This window comes from Erythrolamprus reginae, chromosome 2, assembly GCF_031021105.1.
Source record: "Erythrolamprus reginae isolate rEryReg1 chromosome 2, rEryReg1.hap1, whole genome shotgun sequence".
Classification (NCBI taxonomy): domain Eukaryota; kingdom Metazoa; phylum Chordata; class Lepidosauria; order Squamata; family Dipsadidae; genus Erythrolamprus; species Erythrolamprus reginae.
In genome coordinates, this window is record NC_091951.1 from 221,858,275 (window position 1) to 221,882,243 (window position 23,969).

Below are 23,969 nucleotides of genomic sequence, written 5' to 3' on the forward strand. Positions count from 1 at the left end.
TTTTAAATACAATTTTTGTATTTCTGCATCCTTCCCAGAATAATTTGAATATGCTTGATTTTTATGGTGGATCAATACATTCAGAGTCATAAACACAAATTCTATTCTGCTTGTAGAGGAAATAAATGGATAAGAGAACAAAGAAATTATGGTGAATTTTTGGAATATCAATATACACATTTATCCATACCTAATTCTTACTATCTGTCCCAAATATAATGCTCACCTCTGTTCTAATACTTCAACAAAATCCTACCCATCTTCCATTTGCCCTATTCTCACACACCAAAGCTGTTTATACCTTCCTTCCCACCATTCCAGCCCTTTCACGTACTCAATGATTTAAATATCTTTTTCAGTAGTTTCTTCCTTTACTCAAAAAAAGCAATTATTTTTTAAAGGATATATGAGTCACCTATTTTTTTATTAGCAAAGTTGAACCTTACCTTGACAGAAGATTGCAATTTGTGTCTTAATTCATCACTGACTTGCTCATACTGGATTAGTCGACGAATTTGGAGCACATTTGGACATTTTTTTACGGGTGCAGGAGAAATCACTAATTCCTTGAACTCAATGCACAGGCCTTTCCAAGCATGCATTCCAAATGGAGGGCCAGGAGTCTTTCTCTGAATCCAGGTGACAAAGGAAAAAAGGAAATGGGTGCTCATTATGTACGTAATTCTATTGCACTTTCTTCTACATAAAATGTTCAGTAGCAGCATCAAATCAGATGATAGCCAGAGACAGGAATGCTTACTATTTACAGAACAGGAATTATATTTCAATGTGATTATATTTAGAAAAGTGAAATTACAACCAGTCCTTACCTACTGCAATAATGGGGTTGGCAAATTTACTTCTAAGTGTATGTATTGTACTAAGTGTGATGTTATGTGACTACACCGATGGCAGTTCTAGTAGTGATGGTTAAGTGAAGCACCACCAGTTGTAAATTGCATTATCATGTGACCAAAACTTGTGACTTCTTCCAGGCTTTGCCACTGACTTTGCCTGATGGAAGCTGGCTGTTAATGTTGCAAATGATGAACCATAATGATAGCACTTTGGTCAATAGCAATAATGCTCATGTGACAAGGACTGGTTGCAATTCTCTATTTTCAGCATCACTACAAGTTTGAGTAGTCAGTGAACAAGCGGTTGGTATGCAAGGATGACCCGTACTGCTTTTGAAACCAAGTATGTTACATGACGTTGCAATCATGAGTACATTAAAATGTGTTTATATGTAGCTCAAATAAACAATGTAAGCAACAGTTATTGGAAGATAAAATAAAGAATCAGACGACACTAGTAAGAAGGACTGCACTTTCCTTGTTTACTTTTTCAGTCTTAAATGCAATTGTGTTACTACTGGATGAAAGAAAACTAAAACAAATCACTGTATATTCCTATGATTTTTTTCCTCTGCTCTTGTAAATTAGAATATGATTAAAATTCTGACTTTGTCAGAAACTAATACAGTGAACCCTCGAGTTTCGCGTCCTCAAGGATCGCGAAAGGGCTATTTCGCTAGTTTTCAACCCGGAAGTAAACTCCACCATCTGCGCATGCGTGCCCTTCCACGCATGCGTAGATGGTGGAGTTTCCCCGCCGGGCAGAGGCTTCCCTGGATCTTCCCCCTCTTTCTCTATGTTGCTTCTTCCTCTCTCACACTCTCTTCCTCCCTCTCTCATCTCTTTCTTTCCTTCTCTCTCTTTCTCTATCTCTCCCCCTCTTGCTCTCGAGCGGCCGCCTAGCAGCTGATCTGCTCGGCAGCGCAGCAGCAGCGAGGAGCCGAAGATCTTCGGCTCCTCGCTGGTGCTGCGCTGCCGAGCAGATCAGCTGCTAGGCGGACGAAGGAACCTTCCCTGGGTCTTCCCCGCCCGGATCTTCGGCTCCTCGCTGCAGCCGCGCGCCCCTCGCCTTCGCCTCACCTGGCGGGCGAAGGAGGGCGCAGCTCCGGCCGCTCGCCTCGGAGCCGGTCTGCCTCACTGCCTCCAGTCCGCGGCAATTCCCCTCAGCACGCTGCCGGATCCAGCGGGGGAGGGGGGAAGCGAAGGCGCGGCGATGGGCAAGGGCTGCCAGTGAGCCTTCTCCGTCCCTTTCCTGCTGCACCGGTCTGGGGCCAAGTGGGCGGGGGGCGGCCGGGACCTCGCCTGTCTCCGCCGCCCGCATCGCCCCTCCGGCGGGCCGGCCTCCCCCGCCCGCCTCTGCTGCAGCCGCCACCGCCTCCCCGACTGGCACAAAAGGGCCCCGCCCGCCCCGCCCCGAAGCTTACCTTGCGGCGGGATTCCCTCCCCCCGCAGCCAAAACTAAAAGCCTGTCTCTTTTTTTTCTTGCGGCGAGCCCAAGCCGTTTCTCTCTCGACTGCAGCCGAGCTTCCCTCGGCCCCCTTTGGCCCCGTCGCCTCCTCCCCGCCTGCCTTTCCTCGCCAAGCGCACGAAAAAAAAGAGAGAAGGCTTCTACCAGAAGCGGGTGATGGCGGAGGAGCTCCGAAAGCTGGCTAGCGGCTTTTCCCCCGCAAGAGATCCTTCATGCCCCTGCCCGCCGTCCCCGGCTTCTGGTAGAAGCCTTCTCTCTTTTTTTTCGTGCGCTTGCAGCAGAGGCGGGCGGGGGAGGCCGGCCCGCCGGAGGGGCGATGCGGGCGGCGGAGACAGGCGAGGTCCCGGCCGCCCCCTGCCCACTTGGCCCCAGACCGGTGCAGCAGGAAAGGGACGGAGAAGGCTCCGTCAGGTGAGGCGAAGGCGAGGGGTGCGCGGCTGCAGCGAGGGAAAGTGAAATGCCGGCGGCTCTAGCAGCTGCTACGAGCGGCATTTCACCTTCCCTCCCAGGCAAAAAGATGCCGGCATTCTGGGCTGATGGGGTCGGACTTCCCAGGCGGAAGGCGTGCCCCGGCATCTTTTTGCCTGGGAGGGAAAGTGAAATGCCGGCGGCTCTAGCAGCTGCTACGAGCGGCATTTCACTTTCGCTCCCAGGCAAAAAGATGCGGGGAGAGGGGCACGCCTTCCGCCTGGGAAGTCCGACCCCATCAGCCCAGAATGCCGGCATCTTTTTGCCTGGGAGGGAAGGTGAAATGCCGCTCGTAGTGTGGGCGGGCGCGCGCGCGGGAACCCCAGCTTCGCTTCCCAGCTGGGAAGCGGCCCCAGCAATGCGTGGGCGGGAGGCGCGCGCGCGGGGAAACCCCAGGCGCGAGCAACGGGGTGGGCGGGCGAAGGGCGGTGGAAGTAAAAACACCATCTGCGCATGTGCAGATGGTGTTTTTACTTCCGCACCGCTACTTCGCGAAAAATCGATCATCGCTTGGGGTCCTGGAACGGAACCCTCGCGATGATCGAGGGTTCACTGTACTTCATTTATTTAACTTATTACTCTTAGCCAACCAGATGCCAACGAAACAAGGCTTAAAAGACAAGTGAAAAGATAATGTAGTGTCACTTTAAAAAATCAAGTGTCATATCATCATCAAACATTGAGAGAAACAGATGTGAAAACTATCTACCTCAACAGGAGGAAAGTTTTCCCAATCTCTGGATTGGAGATTATAAGGAACAATGGTGTCAGAGTCTTTTTTCATTATCCATTGAGATACTTCAGTCAAAGGACAAAGAACAGTAATGCTTAGGACTCCTGATTTAAAAGATGAGAGAAAATGTGGGAATACAAGAATATACAGATAGCTGCTTATACTGTGGAATATTTGTATAAGGCTACTTCTCCTTATTAATAGAAATAAATAATATAGATAAGTTTTAAAATCAAGGTCAATATGTGTTCCCAGTTCAAAAACTCTAATAGTTTTTCAGTACCGCTCCACTCTTTTCGAGCCTTAAAAATACATAATATGGAAAATAATAGTTGTAAACTAGATTTTAATATTATCTCGTACTAAAAATACTTGGACAGTAGTCTGTGCTCCAAATTTCAGATGATACAAAAATATTTTTATTTTTCTGAACATTCCCTAAAACAAATAGGCCCATAGAAGAGTGTCAAGTATCTATAATTACATCTCAGAAATTTTTCAAAATACCCATACAACCACAGTAATCACACCACATATTTCTGTGGTATTAAAAAACAATATTTGAAAATAATGTAACATAAAAGTGAAGGATTACGAAGTCTTGCTAAAACTATTTTCAGTCCTGAAGAGTTCAACTTAAACATGGAAATATTATTGTCAAGTACGGAAATCAGGAAACCCAGGCAGTTCAAATGAATAAAAGGTTTATTGCAAGCTCTCAACGAGAATCTGAACTATTAATAGTCAAAGCAAATTAATGGTGGATAAGAGTAAATGAAATTCAAGATAGACTGGATTTAGCTCTCTTGTGAGCATGAACACATTTGAGACTGATGGCACGTTAGACTCTACCCTCGGGCTCAGCCTGGTCATCTTCTATAGTTGTATTAAGTATTACTATAGTAATATACACTGTATAGCAAATTGCAACATTTGCAACAAAAATGCTAAAAGTAGTGTATTTTTTGGGACATAAGACACACTGGAGTATAAGACACATTTAGTTTTTGGGGAGGAAAATAGGGGAGAAAATCTACCTACCAAGCATTCATCTGGCTAGTGTCCTTAGTCTGGTAAGCTTCAGCACATTATTTTATTCCCTGGTTAGGGCTGGAAAGAAACCTTTTCAGAGGGAATAGCAATGAAAACAAGCCTGCAAAGTCTTAGGGCTGGAAAGAAACTTTTTCGGAGATAATATCAATGAAAACAAGCCAGGAAGATCGTTACCACCTCATTAGGGCTGGGGAAAAAAGCTTCAAAAAAAGCTACATTCAGTGTACAAGAAGTACTCAAATTTTCAGCCTATTTTAGGGAGGGGAAAGTGGAATGGCTTGCCAGCGGAGGTCGTGAACGCCCCAACACTCGACACATTCAAAAAGAGATTAGACTGACATCTGACTAAGGTGGTATAGGTCTCCTACTTGAGCAGGGGATTAAACTAGATTACCTGCAAGGTCCCTTTCAACTATAATAATAATAATAATAATAATAATAATAATAATAATAATAATAATAATAATAAATTGGTGCATTCCTACCTGGGCATTCTTGTATTGCTTCCCGAAGAACAGTTATACTGGGGTGACCATATGCCATTGTCAGATATTCTTCTGTATCTTTAGTGCGGAGGAGTTCCGTTCCTGTGCCATCCGCATGGACAATGAAGAATCTAGATCATCAGACCACAAACAAGTTCAATTCAGTTATGCAAAGCAAATTAAGAATAATAATAATAATTCCATACAAATTATTTGGCAAATACAATTAAGCAATGTATTTGCACAACATACCTAGGTGCATGTTCCCCATATATCACAGGAGTCTGAATTTCTGTGGGTTCAGTTTCTTTGCTCTCAATATCAACACTAGGAATATGTGTAGATGTGCTACCATCAGCCATGACCTGCAAAAGAAAAGAAATAATTTTTCTTAATAATTCTTTCTTAACTTCTTTCTGCATATTATCCAGAGGAGAAAATTAGTAAGAGATGGAGAATGAGACAAAGCCCTAATCAGTCAATTTAATGTCTGATAAGGGATTAATTGTCAGAACCAGCTCACAAATAGATGTGCAGAGAGGTAAGTGGCTGTTAGGGGAGGATGTAAAAAGTGGTTTCCTCCAGTGTTAATAGATAATACTAAAAAAAATTTAGAAAGAAAGAAAGAAAGGAAGGAAGGAAGGAAGGAAGGAAGAAAGAAAGAAAGAAAGAAAGAAAGAAAGAAAGAAAGAAAGAAAGAAAGAAAGAAAGAAAGAAAGAAAGAAAGAAAGAAAGAAAGAAAGAAAATTGCCAGTGCAGAGCACAATATATCAGTTCTGAAATTTCTGGAATGAGATTATCTCAAGTAATTTTGGCCTGATTATATTGTCTATATTTCAGATTTGTAAATTGATAAAATATCAATTATGGCCTAGGGGAAATGAACTTTGAATTACAGTATACAGAAGCAAAAAGTGTCTATAAGAAAAAAAATCATTTCTATCAAGTTAAGCATTTTTAAATACATCACAATTTCTAGTTAACCTATTAAGAATTTTTAAAACGAAGTGTACACATAAAAAAGTATTAAATACTTTGAACATATTTTACCTTGAAAATATTTCCTGTGAGGTCTGTCATCGTACAAACAATCTTGGAATTGTGTTTCATAATGTATTTCCCTACATGCTGATTCTCATCACTGGACATTGGTTCACTAACATTTTTTTCAAATGCCTCCGGTGAGTAAACTGCAGAGTAATTTTCATCGATGAAGAGGGAACCTTTGTTTATGGGTAAAATCTACCACAATAATAAAGGAAGACATTCAGAAAACAACTTGGTCTTTAATGTTTCAGAGGTCCTTAATATTTGTAACTAGTGAGCACATTTGAAGTTTATTGAATAAAAGAAAAACAGAATAATACCAGGTCAAAACAAAAACATTGCTAAAATATACAGTATAGTGAAAATATGCAAGCCAGCTAAAAATGAAAAGAAGGAAAAACTTCTATGCAAATATGATATAAATATCTAGTAGATATTCCTTCTGTTCTGCCGGGCTCTCTGGTAGGAGCCTCCCGAAAATTCAAGGGTACAAATTGCAGACACACACACGTTTGAAAATTCAAAACAATGTTCTTTATCACAAAATTCAAAATAAACTAAGCACTCTTTTTGTATTGCAAAGAGCACTCGTCCCAAAACAACCGGGTAGTCTGTACAAGCAGTCATTAAGTACTTAGCTAGCAGCTGTGAAGAAACTTCACACCCCTTCTTCTTCCAATGAAGTCAGACACACACACACACACACACACACACACACACGTTGCTCTGCTTTGGTTTCAAAGGTGTGAAAAAATCAACAAAGTCCAGAAAACAGCAACACACGATTCCTGAAGAACTGCGATCAGATAATCTTTCACAAGGGCCAAACCCACACGCTCCTATTTATAGCAGCAGCCCTAATTACTGGAGCCCCACTCAACCACAGGTGGCCTCATTTTGTCTTGTAATAATTCTTTAGTTGTTGTCTCCTATGCATCACTCTACGCATGCGTGGATGTGTCATTAATTCTTGTTCAGAATCCAAAGATGATACAGATGATTGATCTCCTCCTGGGCTGTCTGCCAAACTCCCCTCTTCCCTGTCACTCATGCTGCCTTGATCAGAGGAGACTTCATTGGCAGATTCCATCGGGAGCAAAACAGGCCTGCGGCATGTGGATGTCTCCCCCACATCCACCTGCACATTCCTTGGGGCAGGAGCTGGGCCAGAGCTCAGCACAACACCTTCTATCTATCTTAAAAGCATTCCTGCAAATAAAGACTATGTTGGAGGCTACAGTGCCTTCTCCTAATATGGCATTTAAAAAGAAATCTAGTATTATAAGAGGAGTGTGTCTATAAGGTACTATAGGAAGCCTGCCTGTAATCAGGAGTGATTATTTGATACAATTCTCACTTTGTGTGTGTGTGTGTGTGCTTTTTTCCACCACTGTTAATTTCAGGAGCTGCATATTAATTGCTTTGCATAGCAATAGTTAGTTTGATTTGCTGAGACAAAGTAGTTTGAAGCTAGACAGATCTTAATTTCCGACTAACCTGGTATGTTCCTTGTGGCTTCGATATAATTGAAGTGCCATCAGCAAAAATGGCACAACAAGTGCTGTCCTCGGAGTTTGTTAGGACTGTTGCAAAATGTGGGTTTTCAATACGCATGCATTTCACCTTCCTTGTGGTAGTTTGAGGGAAACTGTCTATAAAAAAACCCCAATTGTTAAAAAAGCATTTATACTGAACAGTGTATGTGGAAAAAGACAAATGTTTTCTCTCAAAAGCAGGCTAATTTAATCTTATCCCTCTTTGGACAATAATCCAAATGATCAAGAATTATTGGAGTTATAGTCCATCGTTTGGACAGAAATATTGTGATGAAATAATGCTTTTGGGTAAGTTCTTATTTGTTCAACTTGTTAAAGATAGGAACAGGAGCATGTGCAGGTGGCTGAGGAGGTGCAGCCTGAGCCTTGGGGATTTGGGGCTGCTGCTGGGCCTGTGTGAGAGTGGGCAAACGGTTGGGAAGATATGAAGAGTGCAGTTAAAAAAAATAAAAATAGGCAATCACCACATTTTATGATTACTTGCACTAGAGCATGATACACCTTAGTTTTGGGGGAGAAAAACAAGGAGGGGGAATCTGCCTCCGCTTCCCAGCAATTTTCCAAAAAGCAAACAGCACAGATGATATACTGTGTATTTCTGTGCATGTGTGCCTGACCCATATAAACAGCAAAGAATTGGAGAAATGTACATTATGGCAATATAGTAATGCCAGAATGCTTTTTTTTAATGTAGTCACACTAACCTCTCCAATTAGTTAAACAGATCTACTCCAAACATGACTAAGTCAGGGTCTAACTCAGCTGCCTTATTTTAATACAACAACTGGACACTTTTACATGTCAGACTATACTTGTACATATGCTATTAAAATTGATGTGGCTTTCTGGAAGTTTAGTTATTCTCTGCTATTTAAAAGAAGATACAATAACACTGGACCAATGTTCCCTCTAAGGTGCACGGCTGCACAGCGGCGTGCCCAAAAACAACCCCCCGTGTACCCTTTTCCAAGGCCGTGCAAGGAGCCGGGCGTTGGGAGCGTGGAGCAACGAAAGTGTGGAGGCCGGCAAAGGTTGTTTTGAATGTCGGCCGCGGCCGCCCCCGCCCCCCAGCACCTCCGGCCCCCTCGCTGCGGTGGCAACTGCGGCTTCTCGTCCTCCTCATCCAGCCGCTAGCAAAGGGGCTACGAGAGGGTTTTCCCCAAGTGCTTTGGGAACGCCCACCCCTCCCCTCTCGCAGTCCCTTCACTTTCTTCCCAGGCTGTCAGCGAAGGGGCAGCAGGAGAGGTGGTGCAGGCGTTCCTGAAGCGCTCAGAGCGGAAGCCAGTGAAGGTTATTTTGAATGTCGGGCACGCCCATCCCCCTGCTAGCCAACCCGGAACATTCAAAATAAGAAAAACCTTCGCCGGCCTCCACAGAGAAGGAAGAGAGAGAAAGAGAGAAGAGAGAGTGAGCAACATACAGAGCGAGATAGAAAGTGAGAAAGAGAGAGAGATAGCAAGAGAGAGAGAACAAGAGAAATAAAGCAAGAGAGAGAGAAAGAAAACAAGAGATGAAGCAAGAGAGAGAGAGAGAGAAAGAAAACAAGAGAAAGAGAACAAGAGAGAGAGAAAGAGAGAGCAACAGACAGAGCGAAATAGAAAGGAGAGAGGGAGAGAGAAGGTGAGAAAAAGAGAGAGAGAGAGAGGGAAAGAAAGCAAGAGAGAGAGAGAGAAGAGAGGAAGGAGGAAAGAGAGAAGTTGTTTAATATTAGGATGTATTAATTTTAAAAATTGGATTAGATTTTTACAACTACAGTATATAGAATTACATAGGTAAAATTAATGGAAGATACATATGACAAATAAGGGGTTTATGATATGTACTGTATGATTTTATGAGTTTGCATTATGAATTTAAAATATACTTGGAAATGTAGAAGATTGATGAGTTAATAATAGTAAATGCTAAGTGCCTGAAAATTAATTGACCCTGGAAATATTGAATGAAATTATAGAAAAGTATAATTTATGGAAATATATTAATTGATGCATTGGTATTCAGGTAGATTTTTGTAGTATTACTAGATTACTATAATACTATGATAAATATTTAAGAAATGAAGATTTTAAAGCATGGATTTATTAATAGTTGTGTTTTTGGTTTTGCTGGTTGTTTTAGTTTTAATAGTAATAGATTTTGGTTTTGTTTTATTATTAATTTCTTTTAATAAAAAAGAAGGGAATTTGTTTGTTTGTTTGTTTGCTTGCTTGCTTGCTTGCTTGCTTTCTTATTTATTCATTCATTCTTTCATTATTTCATTCATTCATTCATTCATTCATTCATTCTTTTATGATGCCCAGTCCCGAAGGGACTGCCACACAGACACTACTTTTCTGCCCACACTGAAAAAAAATTAGAGGGAACATTGCACTGGGCCTCTTCAGATCAAGCATTTATTTTAAAAAGCTTCTTCATTTTTTAAGTTGTCTAAAACAATAATAAAGCAATCTTTAAAAAAATAAGTCTAATAATTTGAACGTTCTATAGGCATTTATAGTTACTGACTTACCTCCTTAAAGCAAACAACAAATAGCCAGTTTTAGCACAGCCTGATTAGTGCAAGATAATAAAAATCTGCCTCTGGGCAGACTAGATGGACCAGGAGGTCTTTTTCTGCCATCAGACTTCTATGTTTCTATGTGTCTATGTTTCTGCCTCTACCACCCAGCAATTTGCCTCCTTGCAGTTTTAGTTTTACTCTCTGTTTTAGTACAAGCAGCTAATAGTTTCAGGATGTAGGGATTGCCATAGTTCAGTGATAGCAAATCTTTTTTATTTATTTATTTATTGGATTTATATGGCGTCCCTCTCAGAAAACTAGGGGCGGCTAACAGCAATCGTAAACAGTGTACAATAATAATCCAATACTAAAAGCGAATTAAAAACCCCTTAATATAAAAAACCAAACATACATACAAACATACCATACATACAATTGTAAAGGCCTAGGGGGGAAAGGGATCTTAAATCCCCCATGCCTGGCGGCAGAGGTGGGTTTTAAGTAGCTTACCAAAGGCAAGGAGGGTGGGGGCAATTCTAATCTCTGGGGGGAGTTGGTTCCAGAGGGCTGGGGCCTCCACAGAGAAGGCTCTTCCCCTGGGTCCCGCCAAGCGGCATTGTTTAATTGACGGGACCCGGAGAAGACCCACTCTGTGGGACCTAACTGGTCGCTGGGATTCGTGCCACAGAAAGCGGTCCCTGAGGTAATCTGGTCTGATGCCATGAAGGACTTTATAGGTCATAACCAACACTTTGAATTGTGACCGGAAACTGATCGGCAACCAATGCAGACTGCGGAGTGTTGGTGTAACATGGGCATATTTGGAAAAGCCCATGATTGCTCTCGCAGCTGCATTCTGCACGATCTGAAGTTTCCGAACACTTTTCAAAGGTAGCCCCATGTAGAGAGCGTTACAGTAGTCGAGCCTCGAGGTGATGACGGCATGAGTGACTGTGAGCAGTGACTCCCGGTCCAAATAGGGTTGCAACTGGTGCACCAGGCGAACCTGGGTGAACGCCCCCCTCGCCACAGCTGAAAGATGTTTCTCTAATGTGAGCTGTGGATCGAGGAGGACACCCAAGTTGCGAACCCTCTCTGAGGGGGTCAATGATTCTCCCCCCAGGGTAATGGACGGACAGATGGAATTGTCCTTGGGAGGCAAGACCCACAGCCACTCCGTCTTGTCTGGGTTGAGTTTGAGTTTGTTGATACCCATCCAGGCCCCAACAGCCTCCAGGCACCGGCACATCACTTCCACTGCTTTGCTGATGGACATGGGATGGAAATGTATAGCTGGGTATCATCGGCATATTGATGATACTTCACCCCATGCCCTTATGTAGATATTAAATAGCAGGGGGGAGAGGACCGACCCCTGAGACACCCAAGGGAGAGACCTAGAGGTCGACTTCTGACCCCCCACTAACACCGACTGCGACCGACCGGAGAGGTAGGAGGAGAACTACTGAAGAACAGTGCCTCCCACTCCCAACCCCTCCAGCCGGTGCAGAAGGATACCATGGTCGATGGTATTGAAAGCCGCTGAGAGGTCAAGAAGCACCAGGACAGAGAACAAGCCCCTGTCCCGGCCCCGCCAGAGATCATCCATCAGCGCGACCAAAGCAGTTTCTGTGCTGTAGCCGGGCCTGAATCCAGACTGCTGAGGACCTAGATAATCGGCTTCTTCCAAGGGCCGCTGGAGTTGGAGCGCCACCACCTTCTCAACAACCTTCCCTATAAAGGGAAGGTTGGAGACTGGACAATAGTTATTGAGCACGGCTGGGTCCATGGAAGGCTTCTTGAGGAGGGGGCGCACAAGTGCCTCCTTATAAAGGGCCAGAAAGGACCCCCTCCCCAAGGAGGCATTGACAATCTCCTGGGCCCAGCTCTGTGTCACCTCTCGACTGGCCGAAACCAACCAAGAGGGACACGGATCCAGTAGACAGGTGGCGGAACTCACAGCTCCAATGGCCTTGTCCACTTCATCAGGTGTCACTAAGTCAAACTCCTCCCAGACAGATAGACAAAGACGCTTAGCCCTAGTCACCTCGACTGACTCGTTGTCAGTCGACTCTGTTTTACAATTGGAGTCGAGGTCCACTCGGATCCGAGCGATTTTATCAGCGAAAAACATGTTAAAATCCTCGGCACTACTCTGCAAGGGCTCCCCAACTCCCCCCTGATTAAGAAGGGAGCGGGGTACCCTTAACAGAACGGCCGGGCGGGATTCCGCTGATGCAATCAAGGCGGCATGATATGCGCATCTTGCCGCCTTGAGCGCCACTTTGTAAGTCTTAATATGAGCTTTTACAAGTGTTCGATCGGATTCGGACTTACTCTTCCTCCATCGCTTCTCTAGATGTCTCTTCTGGTGTTTCAACTCCCGGAGCTCCTCGTTGAACCATGGAGCTCTACGGGGTCTAGCGCCACGGAGAGATCGCAGCGGCGCAATTCGGTCAAGGGCCTCCGCTGCAGCCTTGTTCCAGGCCTCAGCCAGAGACTGCCGAATTGTGGATGAGTGTATCTGGAAGAACCCCAAGCACCTTCTGAAAACCTTCTGGATCCATCAGGCGCCTGGGGCGGAACAACTTAATTGGTTCCGCCTCCCTGCGGGGGAGGATTGGAGCCAGGAAGTCAAGCCGCAGTAGAAAATGGTCTGACCATAACAAAGGCAACACTTCTAAACCCCTTAGTCTCAGACTCCTGTGCCAGTCCAGAGGACCCGCCAAGTGATGGCAGGTTAAGGTCCCCCAAGACAATAAGTCTAGGGAACCCCACCACCAGCCCGGCTACCTCCTCGAGTAGCATTGGCAGGGCTTGTGCCACGCAGCTGGGAGGCAGGTACGTGAGAAGCAAGCCCACCTGAACTCCTAAGTCCAACTTCACCAGGAGGGATTCGCAACCCGCAATCTCTGGAGCAACGAGTCTACGCAGGCAAAGGTTCTCCCTGGCTATAATAGCCACTCCTCCCCCCCCCTTCCCTGGGGTCGAGGTTGATGCCATATCTGAAACCCGGCTGGGCAAATTTCAGAGAGAGGAACTCCTCCCTCTGGGCTCAGCCAGGTTTCAGTTACACATGCCAGGTCGGCCTCCTCATCCAAGATTAAATCCCGGATGAGGAGAGCTTTATTTACCACCGACCTGGCATTGAGTAGCAGCAACCTGAGCCCAGGGCCAGAATTATACTCGTCACCAGTATTCTGGGATGAGCTCACAGAGCCGGAACAAGACATCGTTATTAAGCAACGATCCCTCCTTCCCCTGGAACAGCTAGCTCCATGGCTCCCGCCATATCTGCCTCTCCCCAGCAACACTGAAATATCCTGACCCTCTGTCACCCCAGAGATAGGTGTCCCTCCCCCGCCTGCCTCTCCAGCGCCAGGTAGGCCAAATATATTATTTACATCGTTCCCATTCATCTCACCCATATTGTGACCCCAGCCATCCCAATTATCCATCACTAAAACACCCCCCCAATAATTTAGTTAAAATATAAATCAATTTATAATTAAAAATACTAAAGTATGGTTCACGTGCCAAAAGGGTGTATGTGCGCTAGCATATGTGCACGTTCCCATACCCATTCCTTCCCCCATGCATGCGCACACACATCATGCTGCCTCTGTGCATGCGCACACATACCCCATCCCCATGTATGCCCCATTGAAGCCTGGGATGGTGAAAAAACAGTCCAATGGGCAAATGCATGCATGCTAGAACTGACATAGGGCAATGCCTCGTGTGCCCTTCGATATGGCTCTGCATGCTACCTGGGGTGCGCATGCCATAGGTTTGCCATCACTGCCATAGTCTATTGCTGCTTACCTGCAGCCTGAATCAGCTGATGGTCGGGGCCCCGATAATCAGTTGTTTGTGCTAATTAGGTTCTGCTTTGTTTGTTTGCTGCAAGGAGGCAAATTGCTGGGAGGCAGAAGCCAAAGAGTGGAAGCGGCTGGGCGGGGCTACATTTGGTGTATAAGACACATCTAAATTTTCACCACTCTTATACTCCAAAAAATACAGATAGATAGGTTTTTCTCCAATTTGAATTTTAATCTTACTGAAGTATTTCCTTTCTTACATCCCAGCTACATACTTTTATTTTATTTTTATTTATTTATCATTTGTATTGGAAGGGACCCTGTGGGTCTTCTAGTCCAATCTCCTGCTGGTGCAGGAAACCCTATACCATCACAGACATATGGCAGTCCAGTCCAGTGTTGGGGCATTCACAACATCTGCAGGCAGGGCATTCCACCAGTTGGTCGCTCTCACCTTCAGAAAATTCTTCCTTATTTCTAGGTTGAATCTCTCCTTGGTCAGCTCCCATCCATTACTCCTTGTCTGGCCCTCTGGTGCTTTGGAAAACAGTGTGACCCCCTCCTCACTGTGGCAGCCCCTCAAGTATTTGAAGACTGCTATCATGTCCCCCCTGGACCTCCTGAAGACATTTAATTTTTTTTTTAATTAGGAAAAAAAAAGAGTTCCCAAATTAGTAATTGCCATCCTTAATCTTAAATGAAACACGAAGTTTTTTGCCCACCATTAGGTTCTGCATGTTGCAAATAATCTAGGGAATCTGATAATCATAAATATTTGGCAAAGGCATAGTACAAAGAAAGCTGCTATGAAGAACGGTAATAGCTGTAGTTCTCGGTATGATTTATTTATGCATCACACGTGCAAGAATAAGTGATAAGCCAGGAATGTTTCTTGTTGACTACTCTTAGACATATCCTCAATTTTAGATGAGGAATCTATGTAATGAAATTAACTAACTGCACTTTTAATCACTGAAAAGTAAACTCATATTTTTAGAAATGTAATAAAGTAATGAGAAATTAAAGCCACAAGTATTTGAAATTATCAAACACCTCTCTTATATTAACATATTTTCATCTAGCAATTATACCTGATTCCTCACTATCATTAGGAGAAACAATTTCCACACAGTCCTGGAAGAGGGTGCTTATTCTGGTGCCATCAGCATGATCTACTATTCGGGTTCCATCTGTTTTCTCCACCATTAATACTTTATCTTCTCTCATTACCATTACCTAGAAGATCAAATTATTAATGAAGTGTCACAAATGGATTAAATGCTCAGCAAACATATTAGGATGTTGTAATATAAACATTGGAAATGTAAATTTGATCTTTTAAATTCTGAAAAATGGATTGCATCACTTATAAAGGCATCAGGATACTGAACTTATAAACAAACAGTACCGTTCCATTAACTGGATCAGTGGCCTGGTAAGACAAGAGTGGTTTCAGGTCAAGCTTTTCGGTTCCCCTGGTACCTATCTGAATGCCTAATGGGGTGGTCGTTATCCAGGTGCCAGCAAAGGCATGAGTAGATTGTTCAGGTTCAGTCAGATGTTCTTCAGCAATTGTTTCAATAGTTTCAGTTTTTCCTGAAAGCATACCTTTAGTATTTTTTTCTAGAAAATCAGAAGAAAATGAGATTTATTCATACACTGGGATAACATTCTAAGTACTTCATTATGTGAAGGACAGCTAAAGTGCCAGCATGTATTTTTCCAATTAACTATTTAACCACAAAATGTGGGCATTGGAAGACTTACTCTTTTATTGCTACTCTTTGATACTCTACTCCTAAAGACAAGGATACAGACACAGAAATGGTTTCTAAGAAAATCATAACCAGAGATTTTCAGCTCCGTAGAATCCTATGGCTCCATGATAGAGAAATAATAATAATAATAATAATAATAATAATAATAATAATTATTATTATTATTATTATTATTATTATTATTCACAAACAATTTAGATTCTGATCTGGAAGTCTTTGATTCAAAATGGACTTTTAAGAAGAGATTTGTTTCCAAGGATTCTTGAGGGATCTGGGATATATATTTATTTATTTATTTTAGCCTTTCAATTGTCAGTCTATTGCTTTGGGGAGGAATAGCATTGGATAAATACATCTTACTGCTGTTTGAGAATATGTGACGTTATTTTTATAGAGGCACAAATACTGAACATGATTCTTTGCATTATGGATTGCACAGCCTATCTTACAGAACAACGTGATATAATATATTACATAAAGTACTATAATTATACACCATTATATTATTTTACCCAATAACATTTGTTTGTTTGTTTGTTTGTCTTCTTTAACTTCAATTTCTTCCTCAGCCTGGATTATATGACTTACTGCTTTTTTTGGTGGTTGTCTCTGGTGTGGGTGTAACCTCTGGTGTGGGTGTGCTGGGTGCAGGTGGAGGTGGGATGACAGGGCCAGAATCTGGACTCCTAATTACTGTGCCATCAGCAAAGAGTATCTTAAAACAGCAAAGCAAAATGTAATGTTGATCAGCTACAAAGATATGCAGAGTTTTAAAATTGACCAAAACATGTTAAAAAAAACCCTCAAGGAAGTTTTATACTTGGATCAAACATTTCTATAGACTTACATTTACATTTGGATATAACAGTTCTACAGATTTCACCTATAGGTCCTTCCAACTCTGTTATTCTGTTAAATTTCTACTTAATAATTAAATTTCCTCAGTAGTCACATTTCATACTGAAAAAATGACCAATTGAAGCATTAGCAAAGCACAATGGCTTCTCCATGTGCATCCAAGCCAAGAGAAAAATAATTATTAATGCAGAAAAAAGTAGCATACAGGGATATATTACACATAGGCAACATCTTATCATTATTTGAGGTGAAGCCTATTTAAATTAGGGTGTTATGATTAAGTCAGGATTTCATTCAGTAACAGAAAGTGAATTTACATTCAACGCTAAATGAATATACCTGAGTGGATCCATCTATCATGTACTTTACAACAGTCCCTTGTCGTGTTATTACTCTGGATACTTCTTGCTCTATTGGTTTTTTCACTGTTTTGTGAAGTTGCAACTGTTTTACTCTTTCTGGGTAGCTCTGCCTAATAAATATTTCAAATGGAGATTCCCTTTCCACATTGTTATCCTCTGTTTCCATCTCAGCCTTGCTGTCCCTGGCAGCCTCACTCCTGATGGTAAAATCTGATCCAGATTTAACACTGGCTTTGGCATTGATGGTCTTGACTCCACTGTCTTTAGCTAGGGGTTGAGCTTGCTTTTCTTTGCTGTCTGCTTTGATTTCTTCCAGCTTGACTTCACTTGATTTAGTCTCATCTGTTTTGCTTTCTTCATCATCGTTCTTATCTTTCTCTCCTTTTTCCTCACCTTTTACACATCAAAAAAAAATTGATAGTCAGTTAAAATGATTACAGTAACACTAGTATACGGAAACTTGTGGGCCTTACCAATGTTACAAAATGTTAAATGTGGAAACCCAGTAAGTACAATAGAAATAGTGACCTAAATGTTATGCTTATACCTCATGGTATGAAAGGTCAGTCAGAGAGGAAAGGTAGTAGTTCAAATTTTGAAATGTAACACTACAAAAGCTATATTCATATCTATTTTAATCCTGCAAATTAATACTTTTACCATTAGTGCCGTTAGCTCTACTTGTTACCATATACTGAACAGAATAACACCACAGTAAAATCAAACTCAAGTCTTTTCAGCAATAAAATGGATATTATATTTTTTAATTATAGGAAAACTGTCCCAGGCTAGAATTCTATCTGATTTAGAAAATATAATGTCAATTTTTCCTAATTTAGATATCCTTAGACGTAAATTCATTCTAGCTGAATTGGAGCACTTTCTCATTCAGAGCTTTAATAGAAAATATGTCACCACCCCCACATAGTTGAACTAAAAACCTGAAGATCCCAGTTCATCATTAGTTTATTATATTTCCTGCTTGTCTTCAATTTGGTTATTAAAGGATATTTTAGTCACTAAAGCTAATGTTGTTTCTTTTGGTGTGGACTAAAAAGCTTCTCTACACAAAAAATAATATAAGAACTTTCATTACCTAACCCTGATAGAACATTAACAGCACAATCATTTTTGTAAAAAAATGTTCATTCAACCAACCTGGGAATTTTTGACCAATAAAGGTAATTACTAATCCATTGGGAGAAGACACATTCAAAGTATTGAAAACACGGGTTTCAGGAACAGCTTGGGTTTGGATTGACTCATTTCTTTCTGTCTACAGTATGCAAAAGAAGCAGAAAATGCTAATGTATTTAAAAGCATTTACAAACATTTCAGCTCTTCACAGTGGTTAATAGCTTTAAGGATTAATAGAATAGCGCAGGGGTACATAAAATCTCTTTGAAAGGTTTTTGCTAAGTGTTAATTAAATTTTAGCATTAGCAAGGGAACTTAAATATTTTGAGAAAAAATTTCTATTCATTTTAGATTCTGTGCTTGTCAAATTGCTTGCCACAGTACCTAAGTATTTTTAATGTAATACATTTATTTTTTCTTAATTGTAACTTGGTATGGTTGTTTGGCTGCAAAGCACAGACTCTTTCCAGCTTATAACCATTGCAAAAGCTCCATGATCACATGATTGATATTCGGATGCTTGACAACTGACTCATATTTATGATTGTCCCACGCCCCGGGGTCACGTGATCACCATTCACAACCTTCTGACAAGCAAAGTCAATGGAGAAACCAGATTCATTTAACAACCATGCTAATTTAACAACTGCAGTCATTCATTTAACAAATGTGGCAAGAAAAGTCATAAAACTTACTTAACTTAACAAACTTGGGAAGGGTCTCATGAATGAAAATCTTAAAGGGGAAATCATCACAAGCTTAGAAAACTCAGGAAAATACAATTATGAAAGCCCAGTCCAGTTCAATATCACTAAAAAGAACACACACACCAAGAAAAAGTCAGCATGGTTGCACAAAATACTCTGACAGCAACTGAGAGAGAAAAAAGGATAAGTACAAAAAATGGAAAGAAAGAGGTATATGAAGAGCTTTGAATGAAGTAAGACCTGCAACTAAGGTTAAAAACAATTTTTAAAAGTTTCTTTCAACTTGTAAAAATGAAGATAAAAAGTCAATAAAACAATAACTCCATTAAGTGGAAGAAGATGGCAAAGAAGTAATGGGGAGTAGAGAGAAAGCAGAACTTGCCCCAATGCCTGAGTACTGAAGGGATCTCCCCTCTTCGGTCAGCTTGATTAATTGGATGTCAACGCTGAAAGCAACCTGGGAGAATGTCAAGAAAGCACATGCACAAACCTATAAGAAACAGGCAGACTACCGTCAAGCTCCCTAACAGCAATTCCAATTGGAAGAAAGGGTTACCCCTAGACAAAATATTTGGGTTAAAACTCCCTGGCAAGAAACTGGGGCCAAAGTTTATGGGATCATTCCCCATAGTAAAGATAATCAACGCAATTATGATGCAATTGAAATTGCCCTGACTGCTAGGGAAGATACACCCAATATTCCATAGTAGCCTCTTAAAACCTATAGTCAGGTCGACCCTGAGGCCACTACCCCATGAGCCCCTGGGCTCCGTGGTCAACCTATTACAAGGTGCAGCAAATTCTCGATTCAAAGTGGCACAGGAGACAACTCCAATACTTAATCAAGTGGAGGGATTACCCCTTATCAGAGGCATCTTGGGTAAAGAATCTAAACATCCAGGTTGATTGCCTTATAGAGAAATTTCACGCAGAAAATTGAAACACGCCGGGGGTGGGGGTGGGGCTAAATTCTATATCTGTACGCAAATTGATTTTGCTTTGCGCAGGTTGCCTTTGGGAAGTGAAGGGAGCTGAATATCAACTTCCAAAGCTGGGCTGCCCTAACTAAAAAGACATTCTACACATGCCTTTCTCCAGATAATAGCCTAGGTTACGGGAATCAGCAGGAGGGATGGGTTTTTTACAGCCCGCCCACATGATCCATTGGAGAATGTGATTTATGACATGCCTAGGGATGGGGGGGGGAGAGACAATTTATGAGGGGCCATAAATTATGTGAGGTCAGAGTTGATTCCATAGGAGTAACTGCCGTAATGTTGCTCCTAACAAATGACTGTATTTCTTTTGGAGCTTGGCTTGTGTTTCATGAATTAATTAGGACATCTTTTGAAGCTTTACCCCTAGGCTGCATAAACAGAGAGACAGAATCAAGATCACATGATATTCTAGTACTGATTTACAAAGCCTTAATAAGACCTCACTTGGAAGACTACATCCAGTTTTGGTCACTACAATATAAAAAAAAATGTTGAGACTCTGGAAAAAGTGCAGAGAAAGGCAACGAAGATGATTAGAGCAGTGGAGACTAAAACATAAAATGAAGGGTTGCAAGAATTGGGTTGTCTAGTCTACTGAGAAGAAGGACTAGAGGAGACTTGAGGGGCTGCCACAAAGAAGAGGAGGGTCAAACTATTTTCCAAAGCACCAAAAAGCAAGACAAGAAAAAATTGATGTAAAATAATCATGGAGAGAAGCAATTTAAAACTAAAGAGAAATTTTCTAAAAGTGAGAGCAATCAACCAATGGAATAGCTTGCCTTCAGAACTTGTGGGTACTCCATCACTAGAGCCTGCACAACCATTCATTTGGATTGCCTGCTTGAGCAGGGGGTTGGACTAGAAGTGTCTTCAAGCCTGTTATTCTATTCCATATTCTACCTATACCTGCCTTGGGCAGGGGGTTGGGCTAGAAGACTCTAAGCCTCTTTCCAGCACTATGATTTTATTCTATGAAGTATATTCATACCTTTTTCTCTTCTTGCACTGGAGAGTCTTCAGGTGATACATTCACTGTCAAACGGGAACTCACTTTGGTAGACTGTAAGGATTTGGTTGATTTTTCTTTACCTGGCTTTGTCTTTCCTGTAGCAGGAACTGCAGCGGCAGAAAAAGCCGAGGAAAGAAAAGTCGAAGTGGGCAAGTTTACTGAAGGGATGGCCAGAATAGTTGCCAAATAAGGATCCGTTTCCTCTGAAAGGGAAATGGGTTATTTTGATTAAACAAAATAAACATTACATATATAAAAATGTGCAGCTACTTCTAAATCAAGAAATGCCCTTTGAGTGAGGAGCTGTATTCCAAAATAACAACAGATGAGCCAAGACAAAATCCACACCTGATTTTTTTCATTTCATTTACATTTAAATAAAATGGAATGCAATTAATATAGTAGCTCCCTAAGCAAGTATTTGAATTTGTTCACTTTTCATGTTACAAATTTAAATTGGTAACGTTTGTACCTTGGCAAATATGTTGGAAAAATGTCTTTAATCAGTTGGAAAGCAAACAACATTAGCTAAAGCCTAATAGTGATTCTGTGGTCCATGTTTATCTTGTCAGTTATAATCTGGATGCATTTGTTTAACCCTGGAAAAGAAACCAGGATTGCAATTTGTTTTGGATTGTTTAAAGCAATGGTCTCCAAACATTTTGTCACCAAGAATTGGTTTCATGGAAGACAATTTTTTCCTGTAGGAGGGGAGTTGTGGGAGGAACATGCAAAATCTTTAAATCTTTAATGTGTAGTTTACAGTAGGGTTCACACTCCTATGAGAATCTAATGCCTAATGATCTGATATGGAGCTGAAGTGGTGAAGGAGTAGTTGCAAATACAGATGAATGAACAGTAATGAACAGTAATTTAAATCTATCTGGATTATTCTTTATTTTTGCCATCTTTCTGTACAGGGTAGGCTGGGCAAAGGAACAGGACTCTTGAGAATTTAGGAAATCTTGTTCAATTAAATAGAGAAAGGATTCTATTTCTCTTTAACAGACATCTGAGATCAGCCACCAAATATTTCTCACAAAAAACAGGATAGAAATACATAAACAACTTGTATTTGAATACGTCTTTTGACTCTAGTTTTTGCTTTGCTACAAATTTATTCATGAGAAGAAACACAGAACAGAATTTTTAGAAATTCCCAGGAATTGTGCAGATTCTAAATAATACTTTTGAGAAGTTACTAAAAATCCATTATGAGGTAATGCCTACTGTAAAAATTGTCTTTCAACATAGCATATGGTATAGAACAGGTGTGACACAGAATATATAAATGTTTTCTTTTTCTCATGTTTTACCTGCTGCTTTCCCTGAAGCCCCATAACAACTAAAGGAAAGGTGGATTTCATTTTCTAAGGTTGCAGAAAATGATCCAAATTTGCTCAGAGGTTTTGCTTGATTAATTGGTTTTTCTAAAATAAAAGAAAATGAATATTTATGTATGAATATTTAACAAGTATTACAAATGTAGCTATTGTTTATGAACTGGACATTTATTTTTGATTCATTGTTTGACAGTTCACAAACAAAGTTAAATTGGGTAAAAAAAGCTTCTCTCAATTGCTAGAACTCTATATTGCTATAAGAAGATTTATTAACAATACTGAGGTTCTAAGAGAACACTAAGAATGTGATTTGGGATTGACTCCCAAATCACATTCTTCCTGAATTTTTCGAACAGAAACCATTTCAGGAAGCAACCTTGTTTTGTAAGAGCCACTTATTTGGAAACAAAGTATACTGCAAAAAAAATAAAGGGAACACTCAAATAACACATACTAGATCTGAATGAATGAAATATTCTCATTGAATACTTTGTTCTGTACAAAGCTGAATGTGCACAACAGCAGGTGAAATTGATTGTCAATCAGTGTTGCTTCCTAAGTGGACAGTTTGATTTCACAGAAGTTTGATTTACTTGGAGTTATATTGTGTTGTTTTAAGTGTTCCCTTTATTTTTTTTGAGCAGTGTATTATAACTACACATATTTTCTTACAGTACTAGTATACAATGATTCAAGATTCTGGATGATAGGACATAGTTTTTAGAGCATCCTTAATTCACACATTAGAGAATATATAAAACTAGCAAACCAAGAATTATAGATTGAATTGCAGCCTTGGAATAAATGACCTTTAATGCCTGATTCCAAAGACTTGCTCTAAAGAGAAACTAATAATGTCTTTGATTGAGTTCTCTTTTAGAGGCCTGACATAAGATATGGTCAAACCAGGAGCCAATTTGGTCTACTGCTTAAGGCAGCTGGCTAGAAACCAAGAAACTGAGTTCTAATCCCACTAGGCATGAAAATTGACTGGCTGACTTTGGACTGGTCACACTCTCTCTCAACCAAACTCACTTCATAGGGTGGTTGTTGAGGGGAATATAGAAAGAAGTATCAGGTATGTTTTTAAGGCAAGGTTTAAAAAATCTAAAATAAAATAAAAATGTGCTTCTCTGAGTATGACATTTAAAAATCATGCTTGCTAGAGAAGGGATATCGCCAGAACGGTCAATAAATAGGAAACAAAATAACTATCATGATATATACCCCAAAAAATAAATGTTTTGAAGAGGCTTAAATAATGTGCTACTACTGCTTTTTTTTTTAACCGTTTAGAACAGAGCTGTCAAACTCCCAGCCCATGGGCTGGATGAGTCACACACAGACCACGCCTACACTTGGTTTAGCAAAGGGGGGGAGGCCACAAGTTTGGACCCCCGGTTTAGAGTATTAGTAAAACTACATCTAGGAATATGCACTGTATGGAATTTGGTATAGATGTAAAGCTTTTATAAGAGAATCAATTATGAATTTTGCTACTCAAGGAAATGATTGCACACAAAAAGAGAAGCATGCATTTCTGAAGTATTTTTAATGAATAATGAAACCAATCATTTATGGATACCCAAATATATTTTTTAAAATAGTTAATATACATTCAATTACCTGGCTTCATCTCATGTTCTTCTGAGGAAACCAAACTTTCTTCTTCACTTTTACATTCTATTAGGTTTATCTGGGGATCGATTATATGAATGAAGAAACTGTGGTTATCTTTTATCACCTTCACTGTAATTAAGGTTGATCCTAGAAAAATGAAACAAATAAC

General features: G+C 40.9%; 1 protein-coding gene across 22 annotated transcripts in view; it reads right to left on the minus strand.

The window, feature by feature from the left end:
* Window positions 1-23,969, minus strand: part of SPAG17 (sperm associated antigen 17) — a 130,528-nt gene that overhangs the window by 30,308 nt on the left and 76,251 nt on the right. For all 22 annotated transcript variants that reach the window (XR_011558223.1, XR_011558222.1, XR_011558221.1 and 19 more), the window contains 14 exons: window positions 23,807-23,947; window positions 22,154-22,267; window positions 20,817-21,040; window positions 18,145-18,262; window positions 16,964-17,379; window positions 16,355-16,481; window positions 15,397-15,611; window positions 15,080-15,224; window positions 7,609-7,763; window positions 6,115-6,306; window positions 5,317-5,429; window positions 5,065-5,195; window positions 3,503-3,630; window positions 447-629 (listed from right to left, as the gene is read on the minus strand). Coding sequence is in view for 16 of the 22 variants with exons in the window: in XM_070741991.1 (XP_070598092.1) it covers window positions 447-629; window positions 3,503-3,630; window positions 5,065-5,195; window positions 5,317-5,429; window positions 6,115-6,306; window positions 7,609-7,763; window positions 15,080-15,224; window positions 15,397-15,611; window positions 16,355-16,481; window positions 16,964-17,379; window positions 18,145-18,262; window positions 20,817-21,040; window positions 22,154-22,267; window positions 23,807-23,947 (2,402 nt within the window). In the remaining 6 variants the exon portion in view is untranslated. The remainder of the gene's footprint in view (window positions 1-446; window positions 630-3,502; window positions 3,631-5,064; window positions 5,196-5,316; window positions 5,430-6,114; window positions 6,307-7,608; window positions 7,764-15,079; window positions 15,225-15,396; window positions 15,612-16,354; window positions 16,482-16,963; window positions 17,380-18,144; window positions 18,263-20,816; window positions 21,041-22,153; window positions 22,268-23,806; window positions 23,948-23,969) is intronic.